General features: G+C 40.3%; 1 protein-coding gene across 1 annotated transcript in view; it reads right to left on the bottom strand.

Annotated features, from left to right (window-relative positions):
• Positions 1-10,084: 10,084 nt before the first annotated feature.
• The window catches only part of SLAMF1 (signaling lymphocytic activation molecule family member 1), a 36,845-nt gene continuing 25,737 nt past the window's right edge, over positions 10,085-21,192 (bottom strand). Inside the window, exons 5-7 of the mRNA XM_046683556.1 lie at positions 19,686-19,759; positions 12,370-12,462; positions 10,085-10,823 (exon numbers count right to left, since the gene is read on the bottom strand). Of these exons, the coding sequence (XP_046539512.1) occupies positions 10,773-10,823; positions 12,370-12,462; positions 19,686-19,759 (218 nt within the window). The 3' untranslated portion in view covers positions 10,085-10,772. The remainder of the gene's footprint in view (positions 10,824-12,369; positions 12,463-19,685; positions 19,760-21,192) is intronic.

The following is a 21,192-nucleotide window of genomic DNA, read 5'->3' as shown; positions in this document are numbered from 1 at the left end:
GTATAGAAACGCAACCGATTTTTGTACGTTGATTTTGTATCCTGCAACTTGACTGTATTCCTTTATTATTTCTAAAAGTTTTTAGTGGACTCTTTAGGGTTTTCTAGATATAAAGTCATGTCGTCTGCCAGAGTGACAGTTTCACTTCTTCTTTTCCAATGTGGATCCCTTTTATTTCTTTTTCTTGTCTGATAGCTCTGTCTAGGACTTCCAATACTATGTTAAATAAGAGCGGTGACAGTGGGCATCCTTGTCTGGTTCCAGTTCTTAGAGGGATAGCTTTCTGTTTTTCTCCATTGAGAATGATATTTGCTGTGGGTTTGTCATATATGACCTTTATTATGTTGAGGTATTTTCCTTCTATACCCATTTTATTTAGATTTTTTTATCATAAATGGATGCTGTATCTTGTCAAATGCTTTCTCTGCATCAATTGAGATGATCATGTGATTTTTATGCTTCATTTTGTTAATGTGGTGTATCACCTTCATAGATTTGCGGATGTTGAACCATCCCTGCATCCCTGGATTGAAACCCACTTGATCATGATGTATGATCTTTTTAATGTATTGTTGTATTCGATTTGCTAGTATTTTGTGGAGGATTTTTGCATCGATGTTCATCAGTGATATTGGCCTGTAATTTTCTTTTTTTGTGTTGTCCTTGTCTGGTTTTGGTTTCAGGATAATGTTTGCTTCATAGAAGGAGTTAGGAAGCCTCCCCTCCTCTTCAATTTTTTGGAAGAGTTTGAGAAGGATAGGTATTAAGTCTTCTTTGAATGTTTGGTAGAATTCACCAGGGTAGCCATCTGGTCCTGGATTTTTATTTTTTGGGAGGTTTTTGATTGCTGTTTCGATCTCCTTACTGGTGATCGGTCTATTCAAATTTTCTACATCTTCTTGGTCCAGTTTTGGAAGGTTGTATATTTCTAAGAATTTATCCATTTCTTTTCGATTATCCAATTTGTTGGCTTATAGGTTTTCATAGTATTCTCTTATTATCTTTTGTATTTCTGAGGTGTCTGTTGTAATCTCTCCTCTTTCATTTCTGATTTTATTTGAGCCTTCTCTCTTTTTTTCTTGGTGCGTCTAGCTAAGGGTTTGTCAATTTTGTTTATCTTTTCGAAGAACCAGCTCTTGGTTTCATTAATTTTTTCTATTGTTTTTTTGGTCTCTATTTTGTTTATTTCTGCTCTGATTTTTATTTCCTTCCTTCTGCTGATTTTGGGCTTTGTTTGTTGTTCTTTTTCCAGTACCCCTAGGTGCACTTTTAGATTGTCTATTTGGGATTTTTCTTCTTTGTTGAGGTAGGCCTGAATTGCTATAAACTTCCCTCGTAGAACCGCTTTTGCTGTATCCCACAGATTTTGGCATGTTGTGTTCTCATTTTCATTTGTCTCCAGGAATTTTTAAATTTCTTCTTTGATTTCTCCATTGACCCAATCATTGTTCAGTAGCATTTTGTTCAATCTCCACATTTTTGCGGCTTTTCTGGTTTTCTTTCTGTAGTTGATTTCCAGTTTCATACCTTTGTCTTCAAAAAGATGCATGGTATTATTTCAATCTTCTTAAATTTATTGAGACTTGTTTTGTGGCCTAATATGTGATCAATCCTGGAGAATGTTCCATGGGCATGTGAAAAGAATGTGTATTCTGTGGTTTTTGGATGGAAAGTTCTGTATATATCTACTAAGTCCATCTGGTCTAATGTGTCCTTTAAGGTGAGTGTTTCCTTATTGATCTTCTGTTTGGATGATCTTTCCATTGGTGTAAGTGGAGTGTTAAAGTCCCCTACTATTATTGTGTTACTGTCTATTTCTCCTCTTATGTCTGTTAATAATTGCTTTATATATTTAGGTGCTCCTATGTTGGGTGCGTAGATATTTACAAGTGTTGTATTTTCTTGTTGGATTGTTCCCTTTACCATTATGTAGTGCCCGTCTTTGTCTCTTATTACAGTTTTTGATTTAAAGCCTATTTTGTCTGATATAAGTATTGCTACCCCCGCTTTCTTTTCTTTGCCATTTGCATGGAATATCTTTTTCCATCCTTTCACTTTCAGTATGTGAGTGTCTGTAGGTCTGAAGTGTGTCTCTTGTATGCAGCATATACATGGATCTTGTTTGTTTATCCAGTTGGCCACCCTATGGCATTTGATTGGAGCATTTAGTCCATTGACATTTAAAGTAGCTATTGATAAATATGTATTTATTGCCATTTTGTCACTTTTTCTTCTTTTGGGGTGTTTTAGTAGTTCTTCTCAGTTCACTTCTTTTTCTCTTGCTCTCTTCCCTTGTGGTTTGATGGCTATCTTTAGGAATATGTTTGATTTCTTCTGTCTTACTTTTTTTCCTGCTTGTTATAGGTTTCTGGTTTGTGGTTACCATGAGGATCCTATTTAATATACTATGCATATAACAGTCTATATTGAGTAGATAGACTCTTTAGCTTGACCTCTTTCTAAAAGCTCTACTTTTTCACTCCCCTCCTCCCACATTATATGTTTTTCACATCATATATAGTCTTTTGTTTAGTGTGTGTCTATCCATTACCCTCTTATCATTGAAATAGGTGATTTTAGTACATTTGTCTTTTAACCTTCATATTATCTTCACAGGTAGTTGATCTGCTGCCTTTACTATGCTTTTACCTTACAAGTGATTTTATTGCCTGTTTTTTCTTGTTGTTGTTGTTTTGGTTTTTTTTGATAATTTTTTTTCTTTTCTCTCTATTTGTGGTCATTGCTTTCCCACTTAAATAAGTCCCTTCAGCATTTCTTGTAGAACTGGTTTCTTGGTGATAAACTCCTTTAATTTTTGCTTGTCTGGGAAGCTCTTTATCTCTCCTTCCATTCTGAATGACAGCCTTGATGGATAGAGTATTCTTGGTTGTAGGTTTTTCCTTTTAGCACTTTAAAGATGTCGTGCCATTCTCTTCTCGTCTGTAGGGTCTCGACTGAGAAGTCTGCTGACAGCCTGATGGACTTCCCTTTATATGTCACTTGTGGCCTTTCTCTTGCTGCTTTTAGGATTCTCTCTTTGTCTTTAATTTTAGACATTTTGATTATAATATGTCTTGGTATGGGCCTCTTTGGTCTTCTCTTGTTTGGAGCTCTCTGTGCTTCCTGAACTTGGATGTCTGTTTCCTTCCTCAGGTTAGGAAAATTTTCCTCTATTATTTCAATAAATAAATTTTCTGCCCCTTTGTCTCTCTCTTCTCCTTCTGGGACCCCTATAATCCGAATGTTAGCACGCTTGATATTGTCCCAGAGTTCCCTTACACTGTTCTCATTCTGTCTACTTCTTTTTTCTCTTTTCTGTTCTGCTTGGGTGATTTCCTCTAATCTTTCGTCTAGCTCGCTGATCTGTTCTTCTGCTTCCTCTACTCTGCTATTGAGCCGCTCTAGTGAATTTCTCATTTTGAGTATTGTATTCTTCATTTCTGATTGTTTTTTTTTAATCTTCCAGTTCTTTGCTGATGTGCTCACTGTGTTCATCCATTCTTCTCTGCATATCTGTGAGCATCCTCATTATATTTTGTTTGAATTTTTTGTCGAGGAGGTCACTAGTTTCTGTTTCACTTAGTTCTTTTTCTGGGGTTTTGTACTGTTCCCTTTCTTGGAAAGTATTCCTTTGCCTCCTCATTATGCCTCTTTCTCTGTGCTATTTTCTTTGTAGTAGGTGAGTCGTCTATGTCTCCTGATCTTGGAGAAATGGGCTTATGTATGAGATGCCTTATGAGGCCCAGCAGTGTGCTTCCCTCTCGTCACCAGACCATAAGAACCAGGAGTGACCCCTTTGTGGGCTACTTGTGTTCTTCTGGTGTGCAGGATTGCTCCCACTGCAGGCACCCAGGGAGCCTGATCTTTCCTTCCCTGGCCAGCTGTTTGTAAATCTGGTTTGGAGGGGCCTCAGCACTGTTGGCTACAAAGTCTATCAGCACACTCTTATTGCAATTGTCCTCTTAATTGGGTTTGTCCCCAGTGTAGCTGGTTGCTAGGCTCAGGGGCATACAGTTGTGATAGGCCCGAGGCCAACAAGTCTGTTGTCAGTTCTCTTAGGAGTGCAGCCGAGTGGGGCTGGCTCTTGGCATGGGGGCACTCAGTTGTTTCAGGCTTTGGAAGGTGGGGCTGATCCTTTTAATGGATAATTGTGAAGCACAAGTTCTGCCACTGATAAGCCTCACCCCCCACTGGACCACATACACTGTCAACACAGTCCTGGTCCATGCACACTTCTCAACCCCCTGGACCGTACCCCAACGCCATACTGCAGAGTCCCCCACTTCTGCCCCAATGCCCCCCAAGTTCCCCTGGTCCTCACACAAGCCCTGCCCCACAGAGGCAGACACCCTTGCCTGCCTGTAGAGGATCAAGGCACTCAGTCAATGCAGGCTGAAAAGTAGCCTGAGGGCTTGCTGTTAGGTGGGGCCAGTCCCTAGGGTGGGTTGCCTGCCCTGGCTGAACTGGATTAAATCTGTGCTCTAGTGGGTGTGGCAGACCCCTGGGCTAACAGCCCAAGGGATGCACCCAAATGGCCCCCACTGGTGTCTGTATCAGTGCGCCTGGACCAGCTCAGAACAACGGCCCCCACCAATGTCTCAGTCTCTGGAGAGGACCCTCCTCTCACCAACATGCCCCCAGAGCCCACCAGGTGAGTCTTGTTTCACCAAAGGACAGTTAGCCTTCTCTCTGGTGATTTTAGGTTGCTGCAATGAGTGAGTTTGTGCGTGGGCCCTTTAAGACGTGGATCTTTTCGGCTTTCAGCTGATAGCTCATCTGGGAGTGTCCTCACTGCAGTTAATAGCCAGCAAAGCCAGACAGTAAGACCCCCCCCATCTCAGTTGGGCTGAGTCCGAAGGATGCTTATAGCAGTATTGCCCCCGCTCCAGACCTCATTCCTCCAGGGAGGGCTCGTACCTTAGGGTGGCTCCCGCCTGGCCAGCTGAGAAGCTCCGCTGCTCCCAAAGGTGGCTTTTTTCCTCTCCAGCCAGAGTTACTGCCTCTTCTGCTTTCGTCAGGACTGTCCCTTGTTGTGGGGGTTCTTTTTATCCAGTTTCCAGTTTTCAATCCAGGGTGATTCTTCCCAAAATTGTTGTAACCTAGTTGTGTTCATGGGAGGAGGTGAGTTCAACGTCTGCTCACAGAACCATCTTGACGAGATCCTCAAGTTTTAAATACAACTCATTTTTTTCTTCCTCTTTCCTCCTCTCACTTCCTCTTTTTTTACTCCTATTTTTTTCAAAAATGATTTGAAGAGAAGATAGGAGAATTAACTTAAAATAAAACCAATGTTAGTTGAAAAAATACACTCTTCTAAAAAATTCTGGTAACCTAGAATTAGAAATGAATACAACTGAAAAACTAATGAATTCTGTGACTATGTACCAGGAATAATTATTTTATTTCTGTAACTTTCTGTGCTTACAAAAATGACAAGTCATCCTGAGAATTAAGCAGATTAAAGAAGAGAAAAACAAATGTATCTACCAGAGGGACAATATGGTGGCTCTGAGTGAAAAGCCCCTCTTCTCCCTTGTTCTTTGGGCTATGTCCTTTTCCCTCTTTCCATCCTGCATCACCAGTTTCTACCTCATCACTGGACAGCAATACAAACACACAAATATACTTTACAACCTAATCCCCAACGTATCATATCCTGACCTCACGTCCTCTACCATATACCATCTCATTTTCTTCCCCCCATTAAACGCAAAACTTATTGAATTATGAATATATTTTCATTGTCTTTGTTCCCTTACTCTATTTTCTTATTTCAGCTCTCTCCAATATGTCTCCTGAGTCCACTAAAACTCCTCCTGCCAAGTTTATCAATGATCTCCACATTGTGAACCCTATCGGTCAATTCTTTGTTCTCCTCTCTCCAGAATAATTGTATAATTTATCATCCAAATCAGGAAATGTTTGAAATTAAAAGTGGGCACTTAACTAATTAATACTATTTTATTTTTTGAAATATTAATATGTTAGATAAATTTTCTTATAATGGTGAACTGGCAAAGTAGTTTTATAAAAAGGGAGAGTGAAAGGGGTAAAGAGGCACGTGTATACAGTGATGGATGGCAACTAGACTTTAGAGGGTGAACACAAGGCAGTCTACACAGAAATCGAAATATAATGATGTACATCTGAAATTTATATAATATTGTATACCAACGTTACTCAACAAAAAATTTTTAAAAATGTGTGTTTAATACCCTAAAAAAATTTTCAAACAGAAAATTATTTCTAAAAATAGACATATTGATAGAGGTAAAATAAAATTTATTACTATTTATACATTATACTCTCTGCAAGTGTCTCAAGGCCAAAGACAGGCTGGTGGGAAAGCTCTGACCAGCGAGGCCATATGCTCCCCCTTCCCTACCTAAAACCCCAAATAAAAACCCTTCCTTTTAGCTTTTTGGGGAGTTTGGGATTTCAACATTAGCTGCCTTCTCTCCTTGCTCTGCGCTGTGCAAAAATAAACTTCCTACTTTCTTCCACCACACGCGGTGTCAGAGATTGGCTTGCTGCGCAATGGGTGAGCGAACTTACTTCAGGTTCGGTATCATTATCAATCCACATCGCACCTCCTTATCCCTAAGCGGAGGGGTTGACTCTCCCTCCAGCCTGTAAGGGTTGTAAACTGATGCGAATCCAGCCACAGTTTCAGTGAGTTGTGACTAAATCCACATCCTTCAGATGCGAGAGAAGTGATGTTGGGATGCTGGAGTAGGGTGGACTACATCTCCCTCTTGTGGCTGTTGTGTGGAACTCTTCACAAATCCTTTCTGGTTATAAGTATAGCTCTAAGTTAGTGGTTCTGTAGATCTCAACTCAGATTTCATTTGGGTTTGAGGTAGGGTTTGGATATCAGTATTTTTTTTCTCTTTTTTCTTTTTCTTTTTTTTTGAGGAAGATTAGCCCTGAGCTAACATCTGCTGGGGCTGGCCCTGAGCTAACATCCATGCCCATCTTCCTCTACTTTGTATGTGGGACGCCTACCACAGCATGGCGTGCCAAGTGGTGCCATGGCCGCACCCGGGATCCGAACTGGCGAACCCTGGGCTGCTGAAGCGGAACATGAGCACTTAACCGCTGCACAACCGGGCCGACCCTGGACATCAGTATTTTTAAAAAGCTACCCAGGTAGCTCTAATATCTAGATAACCTTGGGAATATTGGCAGTTGTGGGCCATGCTTAGGTGACCAGGTGGCCACTTTCAAAATATGATTTTTGGTAGACGTATTTCTTGGTATATAGAAGTATATCTAGTTTACCCAAAATGATGAGGGGGCTAGTATGTTTCTAGATCAGTGGTTCTCAGTTTAGTGGCTCTCAATCAGTGGGTAGATTTTTCCCAGTAGGGAAACATTTGGCAATGTCTGAGGCATTTTTCTTTTTTAAGATTGGCACCTGAGCTAACATCTGTTGCCAATCCCTTTCTTTCTTTCTTCTTCTCCCCAAAGGTCCCCAGTACATAGTTGTATATTCTAGTTGTAAGTCCTTCTGGTTGCACTGTGTGGGACACTGCTTCAGCATGGCTTGATGAACGGTGCCATTTCCATGCCCAGGATCCGAACTGGCAAAACCCTGGGCTGCCGAAGTGGAGCACGTGAACTCAAGCACTCGGCCACAGGACTGGCCCTCTGGAGGCAATTTTGATTGTCATGACCAGGGTCAAAGGATGTGCTACTGGCGTCTAGTGGGTAGAAGCCAGGGATGCTTCTAAACATCATATGATGCACAGGACTGTCCCCATGACAAACAATATCTGGGCCAAAACGTCAATAATGCTGTGGTTGAAAAACTCTGCTTTAGATTTGCTCTGCAAGGGGAATTCGGAGAAGTTGAGGAATGGCGATTACTTTGGCTGTGACAAAAATTTAACAATCTTTTAAACACAGCTGTCTTGTCTGTGAGGAGTGTAGCTCCTGACTTTGGTGAAGAAGTCACAGAACCAAGCATTGCCCACAGCGTAGGAAAGGGACAACCTCACAGCTCATCAAATTAAACCAGCCCCCTTCAGTGATTCATAACCATAACCATAGCCATAGCAACACAAGGCCCTGAAACATGGTTTACCGTATGGCTATGTTATGAATCCTCTAGGTAACATGAGACAAAAGTGCAACCTCCTTGGTGGATTGTCTGTATTGTATTCAGCTCTGGGAGGTAGAAACAAAAATTTCAGGGAGAGAGATAATTTACTGTAATCAGTGGTTTCTCAGTCAGCATGTGCTCCCTTTACCCATCACATCCCAGCTGTGTGCCTAGAGCAAGTGTCCTAACTAGGCTGGAGCCTACGCCCAGTCGTGTTTCAGAACACCAGTCCCTTAAAACCGAGAATGAGTCTGTTCCTCCTGAGTTCTCCAGAATTCAGGTATGCTCAGTCAAAAGAAAACATTAGAGAGGAAACACGGGGAAACCAGACTCCAAGGTCTCAGTATTCTTTTTGTAAGCCTAAGGAAAAGGAAAGCTCCAGCCCACTCACAGTACCTTTGGGGGACACTGGAGAGGGAGAAGCATATACTTGGAGGAGTTCTCTGATTTCCCACTTGAGTCCGGGGCCTGGTGGTGCAGGACGTAACGTTAGATGTCATTTGAGGGATGGCCTGACAGTCTCCAAGACACAGCCATCCTCCCCAGTGAGGTCTGGAGCCTAGGGAATTTTGAAGGGATAGCCTCCTCTTCCCCGCTTTGTTTCTGCCCTTCCACCAGGTAGAATTGGGCCACAGGAAAAACCCAACTGTTGGGAACTGAGCTGCTAGAACAATGTGAGTTGTAGTAAAGGAGTGAGTGCTTATAACCCCAGGGTTTACAGATCCTTGGTAGGTGCTCTCAGTTTGTGAGAGTAGACGGCTAATGAGCCTACAGGTATACAACAGTGTGGTGGACATTTGCCTTTTGGATTTTTTTTGCCTACCCAGCATTGAATCCCACTGCTTATGTTTGGGGAATTCCAAACCACTCTAAGGCAGAGCCCACCAACTACTCTGAAAGCGGAAGATGACACATATTCAATTTCCAGCCTCCTTTAGAGGTAGAACATGGACATGGGACCTAGAATTGGCCACTCAGTCCCAGACTCTGAATTAGAAACTAGAGACGAAAAGATGAAGAAGGGACCCTGGAGCAGTCGCTTTGGTGCAGACAGTGTAACAGCAATATTGAATTTCTAAGTCCAGGTGAGGCAGGGAGATAGTGGTGGAGTCTGGGTCTAGTGCTGGGAGGACAATGGCTGTGCACCTGGTGCCCAACATCATCAACCGTGGGCTGGTTTTGTGATTTGGGCTGTGGTCCTAGCCACTGTCTAAGTCTCTCTTTTTTCCTGCTTATTTTCAAAGCATAGTTTTACAGAACCACCCAGAAGTTATTTGAACTATCCAGTATCTTTACAGTGGATTCCTTTTCTACATAAAAAATCCAGAGGCGGTTTCTGTTGATTGCAACTAAGAACACTATTACCAAAATTGGTACCAGGAAACGGAATGCACCAAGCAGCAGAACCAAAATGGGAACGGACTCAGTAGAGGAGGTCCGGTACCAGGCAACGCGGACCTCAGAGTTTTGAGCTGGAAAGTTGGTGACTGTTGTTACACGGTTGTGAGATGGTTGGTGATTTCTGAAAGTGTTCACTGAGGTCACGTAAGAACCTCTCAGAAAGAAGAAGAGGGTCAGTCTGAAAGCCAAAAATAGTATTTTACTAAAAGAGGCTCTTTCTGTCTGCAGCCTGCAATTGAAGTCATGAAGCATTCAATTAACTTAAGCTATTGGCTGAAATACGTTAATTTTCTACTTCAGGATAAATTGAGTAAGGAGAGGTACGCAGGGATAAGGAAGGGCCTGGAAAACACCCTAACCATGTGAGGCCATGGATAGAAAATGGGTTCAGAATCAGGTTGGAGAGTCTCAGCTGAGGCTCCAGGTTTGTTGTTCAATGGAGTAAACAGAGAACTAGGATTGAAATATCTTTTTGGGAAGTGAAAAATCACGCTGGTATGAGTTATACAAGTTTCTTTATAACAGCATCACCAAACACTTGCCACTTTTCTTTCAGTCTGAATGCCATTTGCACAGAACTATACTTTTAAGAATCTTAGATGATTTTCCTTCCATTATTCAAAGCTCAGAGATGTCAAAGTTTTCAGTTTATTAACGCTTTAGTTTCTGGGTTTTGCAAATAAAATACTGACTCTATTAGCTTCTTTTATACAATAATCTGAGAGTGTTTTACACATAATAAAGAATTCACCCTTCAGCGCCCATCCAGAGAGAGAAACTGAGGCACAGAGCCTTGATCACGTCTGCATGCAATCAGGATCAGTTCTCAGAACTGAGCATAGGCAGCCAAAATGTGAACTGTTCCAGACTTTGTGGCTGGTGGTCAGCTGCCTGAGATAGGTGTTAGACGTCCTGGCTTTCTTGCTTTGGCTTTTATTATCCATTCCCCGCAAGGAGCAAGACACCTGAAGGTCTGGACTCATGGGACCTGCATTATCCATTTCGTCTGCTACACCAGAGAGGAAAGCTCTATCCAACAGCTCTCTGTTCTGGGCCTGTGCCCTGCAGAGCAGGCTACGTGCTTGGGAAGCCTCATTTCCTTGTCCATTTCACAGGTGGATGTGGAAAAAACATCACCAGGGAGTTGATCCGAGAAGCGTACAGATGTGTGGAGTGTCATGGGGAACTTGGGACCTGGGGCCAAGTTCAGTGTTTATTTTGGCTCCTCCGTATTCCTTCAGAAAGTCCCTTCACTGGGTCTGTGGTGTCAGCTCTCTGGAAGTGTCACGCTGGCATAGACTGTGATGGAGTTTGGTTCCTGGGAGCAAAACAGAAGAAGTCTGTGAGTGAAGGGACTGGCGCTGGCTTCATAGGCTACAAATGGAGACAGGGCTGCTTAGGAAAAGGAAAAGGTCTCAGAAATCATGCCGCCTAGAAACTTACTTGCTCAAGGTCTGTCACAGTCGGGCATTGCTGGAAGCAGCATTCAGGTCCCCAGGCTGCCTGCCCTGCCTGCAAGACAGGCTACAGCTCCCTTCTAAGCATACACAGGCCATCAGGGAGACAGGGAGACCTGTCCCAGTGGTCTGAGGACCGCCACTCAGTGCCCCCCCTCCCTCTTTGCTCTCTTCCCTTCCCTTGCCTTGTAAGGAAAACCATTGGTTTTGCTGTTAGCACGGGGGCACAGTTTGGAGAAGCCAAGAGAGTTCTAAATTACTGAGCTTTAAAAAGGGCTAGTGAGATGCAAAGGAGAAGGAAGAAGCAGTTCACGCAGGAGAGAAGAAGGGGGAGAGACAAGGATTGTCAGCAAAAACCTCTTACAGAGATGGAATTCTAGGATCAGAGAAAGAAAGAGACAGGAACATGTTCTGCTGTAAAACATGTAAAACGTGCTGTAAAATGTGAAATATACTGTTTTTCTTCCCAAGAAAACTTCATTAAAAATCTACATTATTTTTTTAAAGCTTTTGAAGTCAGATTCATGTTTTTACCTCCCCCTCGGATAGAACAGTGTTCTGAGAATAGACTTCAAGATGAAGCCAGGACATCCTCCCAGGCATCTCTGGGGGTGCATACAGTTGGAGCTTTGAAGAAGAGGGGTAAATGGAGGCACTTCTGTGGCCTTTTACTCCTCAGTTGTCTCCTAAAATGCTTTATTTAATAGAGCCCAACTGGAGCCAAGATTTCAGCCCAGAATTTGTTTCTGTCTATTTAGTAAAAGAAAAAATTTCTGTCAAGTAAACTTAATCCACGCTGATCTTGCAATGGGGTAGAATAGGTAAGGCTCATTCTGGGCTGCACATCATATTCTGTTCTAGGCTTCACACCTATGCAGAGCTCCATTCCTAAATATTCTGTTTGAATAGGGCTGGATGCAGCCTAGGTATGAGTATTTTTACAAAGCTCCCCTGGTGATTCCATTATGCAGCTGGACTTGAGAAGTCCTGGATTCGATATGCTATTCCCAAACTTAAATGTGCAACAGGATCACCTGGGGGACGTTTTTTAACATGTAGATAACCTGGCTACTTGCCGTAAATGTGCTAATTGAATAGAATCGTAGGTGGAAGGCCCCAGGCATCTTTGTTTTTAACAAATATGCCAGCTGATTCTGATGTGGTCCTTGGACAACAGAGAAACTGTAGTGAGCAGAGTGAACTATAACTCCGTATCAGCAGCCCAGATGGGTTTCCCGGAAGTCCTGCAACCAAGGCTACAGATGCTCCTTGCTTTCAGCTTGCTATGCCTGCCTTGTCCATTTCAGGACTCTGTTTCATTTCAGCTCTACCCAGATGCCACCCTTTCCCCTCCTCCAACTATTCCCTCTCTACAGAGAGGAGGCAAGGCGCAGAGAGATGGTTCACCTGGACAGCCTCTGGAACAGGCTCTGTGGCAGCAACATAAATGGTGGTGCAGGGATCCTGAGCTGGCAGGGCATCAGGTTTCTTTTGAAAAGACTGTCAGAGAAGCAAGGAAAGCAGATTAGCTGAGCAGAGAGTTATTTACCATCCAACTCTCCCCAGGGAAAAGCACAGAGTCAAGAAGCTTTGAGTTAGAAAGCTCCTTAGAGTCCTTGTTCCAACCTCCTTCCTAGGTAGAAATTCTCCCCCAAATTCCTTGGAACTCAATGTTCCTGGCTTTGCTTGGACCCCCCCATGTGACATCTTGGAGCTCACAACCTTGTGAGGCAGCCTAGATCATCATTGACACTTCCTAGATGTTTTAAAGGTCTTCCTCACAGTGAATCAAAATTGATATGGCTCTTACCAGGGCAGCTGAAAGGAATGAGGTCTTTATAGTATTTTAGTCTCATTAATAGCACCCACAACACGCAGAGTTCATTCCATTCCCACACTGTTGTTCCTGCTATTCCTCACTCTAACACGGTTTCTCATTACTTCTCTTTCCAGCCCAAATGTTGAACTTAATAATAACAACACATATGTGTGTTAACATTTACAAAGTTCTCCACATATGTCTTCTCATTTGTCTCACAACCACTCTATATGTTAAATACTGTTGTTACTCACATTTTACAGATGAGGAAGCTAAAGCCAGGAAACGTTTAGTGCTTTCCTACTGTGCACATGCAAGAAGTATCAAGGCCAGGAGTCCCACCAAAGTCTTTTAACTTAAAATTCTCTTTCCATCATATTATTTGTCTTTGGTTGCCCCAACTTATAATGACCTCTCCTTTACCTACATCCCTCAAATCTAATTCACCTAAAATCTAATTCACACATTATAGCACTTATCTGTTCACTGTATTTAAAACATTCTGATATAGTCACACGTTGTTTCTCCAAATAGACTATCAATTCCTTGAGAAACAGCCTATATTTCTTTGTATTCCCCACAAAACAGTGCTGAGCACACGAAAACCTTCAGTTGATGTTTGTTGAATGTTACTTTGAATGAATTAAAATCCACAATACCAGGACAAAATCAGTGTAGGGGTAAACTGAGACCACATCCCCGTAAGATAGAGATGACATAACCTATGCCGGGAAAGCCATCCTTTCAATGCATTCTGGGAGCACTGGTGTAGAATAATGCTACTCTCCCCTTTTCCTGGGTAAAGAGCAAGACTTGAAACTGAAGCACATGGGTTTTAATGAGAGAGAATTTGGAATCTCGTCATCTGATGGAAGAGGTAAGAAGTTGGAAAAGTTTATGGGAGGAAAGAAGATTCCAGGTGGGACATGATCCTTCTCTTCATATGGATTGCCATGTAGAAGAGGAATTAGATTTTTTCCATAAGGTCCTTTAGGTTTAAACCAAGGTTGGAACTTTAGCGAAATATTTTGGTTCAGTATGATGAAGATCTTTCTAATAGTAAAAGGTGCTCAAATGTGAGATAAACTGCCTTGGGAGGCGGTGAATCCCCCATTACTGGAAGTGCTTGGGGTATACCAGGGCTTCTCACAATTTAATGTGCATTTGAGTTACCTGGAAATCTTGGTAGAAGGCTGGTTCTATTTCAGAAGATCTGGGGTGGGGCCTGAGATTCTGCATTTCTAATAAGGTCCCAGGCCCCGATGCTCCTTATTCACAGACTATATTTTAGTAAAAAGGAGCTAGCTAATACTTTGGAAGTAATGTCGTAGAAGATAATTCAAGCAGTAATTGAGTGGTTCAAATAGATGACTTTCAAGATCCCATACAATTCGTGGATACTGTATTTTGGAGAAAATGAATTTAAGGAAGAATTACTTGTAATAATGAGATGTACGAGGAGAATGTGAAACAATTTAATTAAGAGATTTATCAACAGATGCAACTTCTTCCTGTCTTCCTGTCTGGGAGGACTTTTGTATGACCTGGCTTAGAGGCATGGGGAAAACGGCAAATAACTTATGCTTTTAACATTTAATTAAGAAGTTTTAGAAAGGAGAAAAAAGTATAAAGGAAATCACCCACAGTTCTATCCCTTCAACACAATATGGTTAGCCTGTTATTAGATTTCCCTACAGGATTTTTGTTTAGGCATATGGAATTATTTTAAACATAGTTGTAATAATTTAGTACATTTTCATATCTTGGTGCCTTCAATTAGGGCACAACTCCAGGGAGCGTCAGTGACAAGAAACTCCAGGGGCATTATTCTCACATATTCTTGGTGAATGGTGTCCCCTGGAATCATACAAAGTGGTAGCCCTGATAAGACCTAGAAGAGTTCTGTAGCAGATAGCAAATATTTGTTAAATAATTTTCCATGTTATTATAGTATATAATGGTATTGATAATCATTGCAAATAAGAACAAAGGAAATGTTGATTTTTGAATAATTGTCCATGTTATTACAGTTTTTATATGAAATCATATAGGCATTGCAAATATGAACAAAGAAAACGGCAAGGATGTGGCTAAGTCCAAATGCATACTGATCTATAAAACAACTATAATTATGTTTTGTATATTTAAAATATATACAAATTTAATATAATAACAGAAAGGGCACATAAATCAGGAGGTGAAGTTAAAGTGAAGTTAGAGTGTTATCCAGGAAGGGAATAAATCTTAGACTTTCATAAGGATGCATTTTGTAATTTCTAGGGTAGCAACTAAAAGAATAGAAAAAAGTTGTTTGTTTACTAATCTAATAGAGAGAAAGATAGGACAATAAAAACATAATTTAAAAGACTGCTTCCTCAAAGAAACCGCTGGTTCAGATAGCTTCACCCACGAATTTTGCCAAATATTTGAGGGGAAAAATAACATCAATCCTACCCAAGCAATAAGGAAATGCACCCTATAGAGAGTTGAACTGTGGCCCACAAAAGATAAGTCCACCTGGAATCTCAAAATGTGACCTTATTTGGGATAGGGTCTTTGCAGATGTAATTAAAGTGAGGATTTCAAACTGAGGTCATGCTGAATAAGGGTGGATCCTAAATCCAGTGATGAGTTTCCTTAGAAGAGACCGAAAAAGAAAAAACACAGAGACGCAGAGAAAGGAAAGTTATGTGAAGATGGAGGCAGAAATTGGAGTCATGTAGCTGTAAGCCAGCAAATACCAAAGAGTGCCTGGAGCCACCAGAAGTTGGAAGAGGCAAAGACAGTTCTCCCCTGGAGCCTTCAGAGGGAGCACGGCCCTGCTGGCACTTTCATTTGGGACTTCTGGCCTCTAGAATTGTTAGTGAATACATTTTTGTTGTTTTAAGTCATCAAATTTGTAGTAATTTGTTATGGTAGCACTAGGAAACTAACATACTCCCCAGCTCATTTTGTGAGGGTAGCATAATCGTGATATCAAAACCTCACAAGGGTATTACAAGAAAGGAAAATAATAGGCCAATTTCCCTCAGAAACATAAACAGAAAAAAACCTTAACAAAATATCAGCAAATAAAACCCAACAATATTTAAAAAGGATCAGACTAAATTGCTTCTGTGTAACATTGGAATGTAAAGTTGGTTTAATCTTCACAAATCAGTATAGTTCAGCAGATAAATAAAAAAGATAAATTTAGAAAAAGACAAAAATCCTGATTATATCAACAGATGCAGAGAGAACGTTGATAAAATTCAACATCAACTCATGATAAAATGTCTTAGCAAAGCAGGAATAGAAGGGAATATCCTTTCTTTCTTTCTTTTTGGTGAGGAAGATTGTTGCTGAGCTAACATCTGCACCAATCTCCCTCTATTTTGTATGTGGGATGCTGCCACAGCGTGGCTTGTTGAGCAGGGTGTAGGTCTGCGCTCGAGATCCAAACCTGTGAACCCCAGGCCCCCAAAGCAGAGCATGCACACAACCATTATGCCACCAGGTTGGCCTCTAGAAGAGAATATTCTTAACCAGTTAAAAAGGTAGCTACAAAAAACCTTCAGCAAGAATTACATTTAATGGTAAGATATTGACAGCTTTCCCTTTGAGTTTCAAACTATGCAAGAATGCCACGATGACCATTTCTATTCAACATTGTGTAGGACATCTCAGCCAGTAAAATAGGGCAAGAAAAAGGAAGAGCAATTATGTGAACTGAAAATTAAGAAATAAAACAGTAATTTTTACAGATGATAGAATTGTGTACAGAGAAAATCTAAATCATCTATAGATAAATAACTGGAATTTGTAAATAAGTTTAGCAATGTTGCAGATATAAGGTTAATATATAAAAATTAATTGTATTTCTATATATCAATAATAAACAGAAACTAAAATTTTTTAAAAGATAACATTGATGATAGTATCCCAAAGTATTAAATGCTCAAATGCCAAGCAATAAATTACGGATGTGCAAATCCTCTTGCAGAAAACTATAAAACATCATTTAGAGAAATTAAAGAAGATATTAATAAAGGAAAGGGTACATCATTTTGTGAATTGAAAGACTCAATACTATAAATATGTATGGTCTCCTTAAATTGATCAATGCCATTCTAATTAAAATTCCAGCACGATTTTTAGAAGGAACTTGACAACGTGAATCTAAAATATGTATGAAAATGCAAAAGGACCAAAATGATCAAGAATTCTTGAAGAGGAAAAAGAAAAAAGTAGAAGACTCATTTTACCAGATATCAAACTTATAATAAATCTGTAATCACAGATTTCTAGACACAGTATGGTACTCTTGCAAGTATAAACAAATAGACCAATGGAGTAGAACAGAGAACCCCAAAATAGATTCATACATATATGGACCCTTGATCTATGATGAAGGTGGCACTGAGGTGGGCAAGGACAATCTTTTCAATAAATGGTCAATAGGATATCCATCTCAAAAAAAATGAAACGACCTATCTCATGTCATACTCCAAAGATCATTTTCAAGTATAGAATAGACATAAATGTGAAAGATAACCACGCAGCTTTCAGAAGATGATAGAAGAATATCTTCACCACCTTGGAGTAGAGACAAATTTTTCAAACAGGACACGAAAAGTGCTATCTATAAAGGAATAGATTACTAAATTGTTCTACACTAAAATTAAGAACTTTTCTTTATCAAAAGGTATCTCTGAGAAATTGCAAAGTCAAACCACAGAATGGGTCAAGGTATTTGCTAACATATAATTGCCAAGAAGCTAAAAATATTTAAAGAGCTTATACTAATCCACAAAAAAAAGCCTGAAACTGAAAGGAAAATGGACAAGAGATTAAACAGACACTTTAAGAAAGAGAATGTTAATATGGCCTATAAACATATGAAAAATTGTTCAACTTCCTCAATAATTAGAGAAATGCAAAATAAAACTATAAAAAGACACATCCAATAGAATGACTAAAATTAAAAAGACTGATAATACCAAGTTTTGATTAGAATGTGTAGCAACTGAAACTCTTATATGTAGCTGGTAGAAAAGTAAATTGATACACCCATTTTGAAAAACAGTTTGGCCTTATCTAGTCAATTGGAGGATATGCATACTCGATGATTCAGCAATTCTATTTCTAGGTATATACTCAACAAAACTATGTGCACATATCTACCAAGAGACGTACCGATGAATATTCATAGTTGCAATTTTCATAATAGCCTCAAACTGGAAATAACCCAAATGTCCATCAATATCAACTGGATAAATAAACTCTAGTATATTCATATACCGACATTCTATAAAGCAATGAAAATGAATACATTATATCTAAGCTGAAGGACATGTATGAATCTCATAAAAGTAATATTAAGCAAAAGAAGCCAGATACGAGAGGAAAAATACCATAGGATTCCATTTTTATAAAGTCCAAAAAAACAAAAAAAGAGAGAGAGAAAACTAAACTATATCTTTAGAAGTCAGGATAGTGCTATCTTTGGGTAGAAGAGAGAGGATAATGATTGGGAGGGGCACAAGGAGGTCTTCTGGGTATGATGGCAATGTTCTGTTTCTTCATCCGGTTAGTAGTTTTATGGTATTAGAAGACGCAACACTGAAAGATGTAATTTCTCCTCAAATAGATCTGTAGACTCAATGCAATCCTAATAGGATTTTTTTTTCCTTTTTGTGAAATTTGAGCTGATTCTAAAACACATATGAAAGTACAAAGGGACAGGAATAGTCAAAATCTCTTGAAGAAAAACAAGGTGGGAAGATGTGCTTTACTGGATATCAAGATGAGGTAATTCATTGAGGAGACATTTATACATTGTGCACTTTTTGGTATATATGTCATACTTTACAGTAGAAAGAGGGATGGGATCAAGTAGCTAGGGAAGGTGCCATGGTAAATGCGATCCTGGTTACCTAAATGCGTAAATGCAAGGTGGAGGTTGCTCTTGGGACTCTCATATATTTAAACGGAGCTTGGTTCTGAGCAGTGGTCATGGCCTGTGTAAATAAACCTTCCAGGCCACTAGGGGACAGCAGAAATAAGAGCTTGGTCCAAAGATCTGTCTCTGGTTATCAAAAATGCATTTATTGTCCTCTGATGCAATTTTCCAGGGTGCTAATCAAAGCTTTACCTTCTTTACCTTCACATCCTTTACTCCAGGATTTGCCTTCCCCTACACCCTGAATGGCCAGATTCATCACCTAGAATTGCCTTTATGTCTGAAAAACTATAATATCTTCATATCTAACCATAATCCCTTTAGCCTTCCTCTTACTTCTAACATATCTGCTCTTCAACTTCATCATGACTCTAGTTTTTTCATCTCTCCCTTCTGTGTCAGGCCAGTCATCACTCCATCACTGTTTTGCTTTCTTTCATCTCCAGCCTACATATCTTCTTCCATCTCTTCAACCACTCTTTAGTCAGAATCCTCAAGATCCTCCTTCCTTGTCTCTTTGGGACTTTGCAAACTCCTAAACTTAGATCATACCAACATGTCACACGATAGCCTTTCCAAATCTTTCCCTCTCTCCTCAAGCCAGCACCCATTTCCCTAGAGAAGTAGAGAGTTTGATAACATGGAACCATAGCCTACTAGAATGCCAGGGCTGGAAGGAGTCATAAGTCATGTTTCTAGCTTCCTCATTTTTTTCCTATGAAGAAACAGATGACCAGAAGATTACCCAGTGTTTTCCATTATGTCAAATAATAAATAGTTCCATCTGCCCCTGAAGTTTGATGTCATTCTAGAGAGCTCTTGTTCTGGACTTCTGCTTCCCTAATTTCCTCTGCTCCAGAACCCATGCAGAAGCATGAATGTCAGACACGCAAGGCAGATTAGCCAGGAATTCCGTAGGAAACGTGGCAGGTCCACCCCAGAAAAAGAAAACATAGAACTTACACCTGATTTCTGGACTTGGGCATAGATAGTAAGGTTTTTTGCTTCCTTTGTTGGCCGGTAATGGTCTGCTTTACCTGGAGAAAAGAAACCATAGTGGTTATCTCCCTCTGGTCCCCAACATAAACTCTCTGCCCAGACCTGTCTGGTCTTTGCCCCTCACTGTATACCCATCTTCTCCAAGAGTACCATAGGAACAATGGACTGAGTCCCAATCCCCCTGCATATATGTCATATGACATTAGGTGAGGTCCATGATCTCTCTGGGGCTATTTTTCAATCTGTGAAATGGAATTGGAATACCCGCCTCACAGGGCTGTGGTGATGATTACATGAGATATTACTTGAAAAGTGTTTAGAACAGTGCCTGGCACATAGTAAGTTCCCAATATGTATTAGGTGTAATTGGTATGCCATTCAATTATTTTCACCTCTATTGTTTGATGTACATATCTGGTCTCCTAATAGGATTCCAAACTCTTTAAGGGCAGGGCAAGTGATTTACATCTCTTTTGCATTTTCCAGCTCATAGCATGCTGCTTCACTCACAGTTTTCTCACTTCCCTGTTTCTGGGGGACTTGGTGTGTGTATAGGGGGGTGTAAGAGAAACGATCCACCTGAGATTATTTGGAAAATAAAGCTACAATGTCATTCTAATACCTTCCATCTGGAACTCTTGCTCAGAGCCTAGGGTCTCTGGATATTAATAACTTATAGGACATTTTAATTTTTAACTAGTTTTTAAATTATAGGAATAATTCATTCTCATTACAAAAGTTAAAATTGTATAGAGTAAAAAGTATGTCCACCCTCCTCCATGCTTAACCAATGCAATTTCATTCTCAGAAGTAATCACTTTTAACTGTTTGATGTCTGACCTTGCGGACCAGCTCTGTGCAATAGGACTTTCTGTGATGATGGAAATGCTCCATATCTGTAGTCTAATATGACAGCTGCAAGCCACACGTGGCTATTGAGCACTTGAACTGTGGCTAATGCAACTAGGAACTAAATTTTAAATTTTATTTAATTCCAATTAATTTAAATTTAAACAGCTATATGTGGCTAGTGACCACCATATTAGGCAGTGCAGTTCTGGACATTTGCTAGACAGATTTTTTATATATATTTTAATATATTTTTTATATCTATATAGAATAGGGTCATTCTATACACACTTCTCTGTAACCTGGTCTTTTTACTTCCAATGTGTTGAGGACGTTTTCTGTGCTAGTGCATCTCATTCTTTCTAACGTTTCATAGTACTCATCGCATGTGTCATGTAGCAGCGAGAGGATGGAGGGAAAGTAACAGACCAAAGCAGGGAGGCCTATTTTGGAACTATTGTGAAGTCCAGGCAGAAGCCATGGAGGCTTGGCCCGGAGGAAATCACACGTCTTAAGGTAGAGCTATTTGAACATCAATTAATTTATCTTCTTTAAAACTAGGAGCATGTCTCTGAGGGAATAGCACTTAGGAGAGGTATATTTTATTTGGAAGGGAAAGGCC

This window comes from Equus quagga, chromosome 13 (assembly GCF_021613505.1).
Source record: "Equus quagga isolate Etosha38 chromosome 13, UCLA_HA_Equagga_1.0, whole genome shotgun sequence".
Lineage (NCBI taxonomy): Eukaryota > Metazoa > Chordata > Mammalia > Perissodactyla > Equidae > Equus > Equus quagga.
The sequence above is the reverse complement of the archived record's forward strand: the minus strand, read 5'-3'. Positions and strand labels throughout refer to the sequence as shown.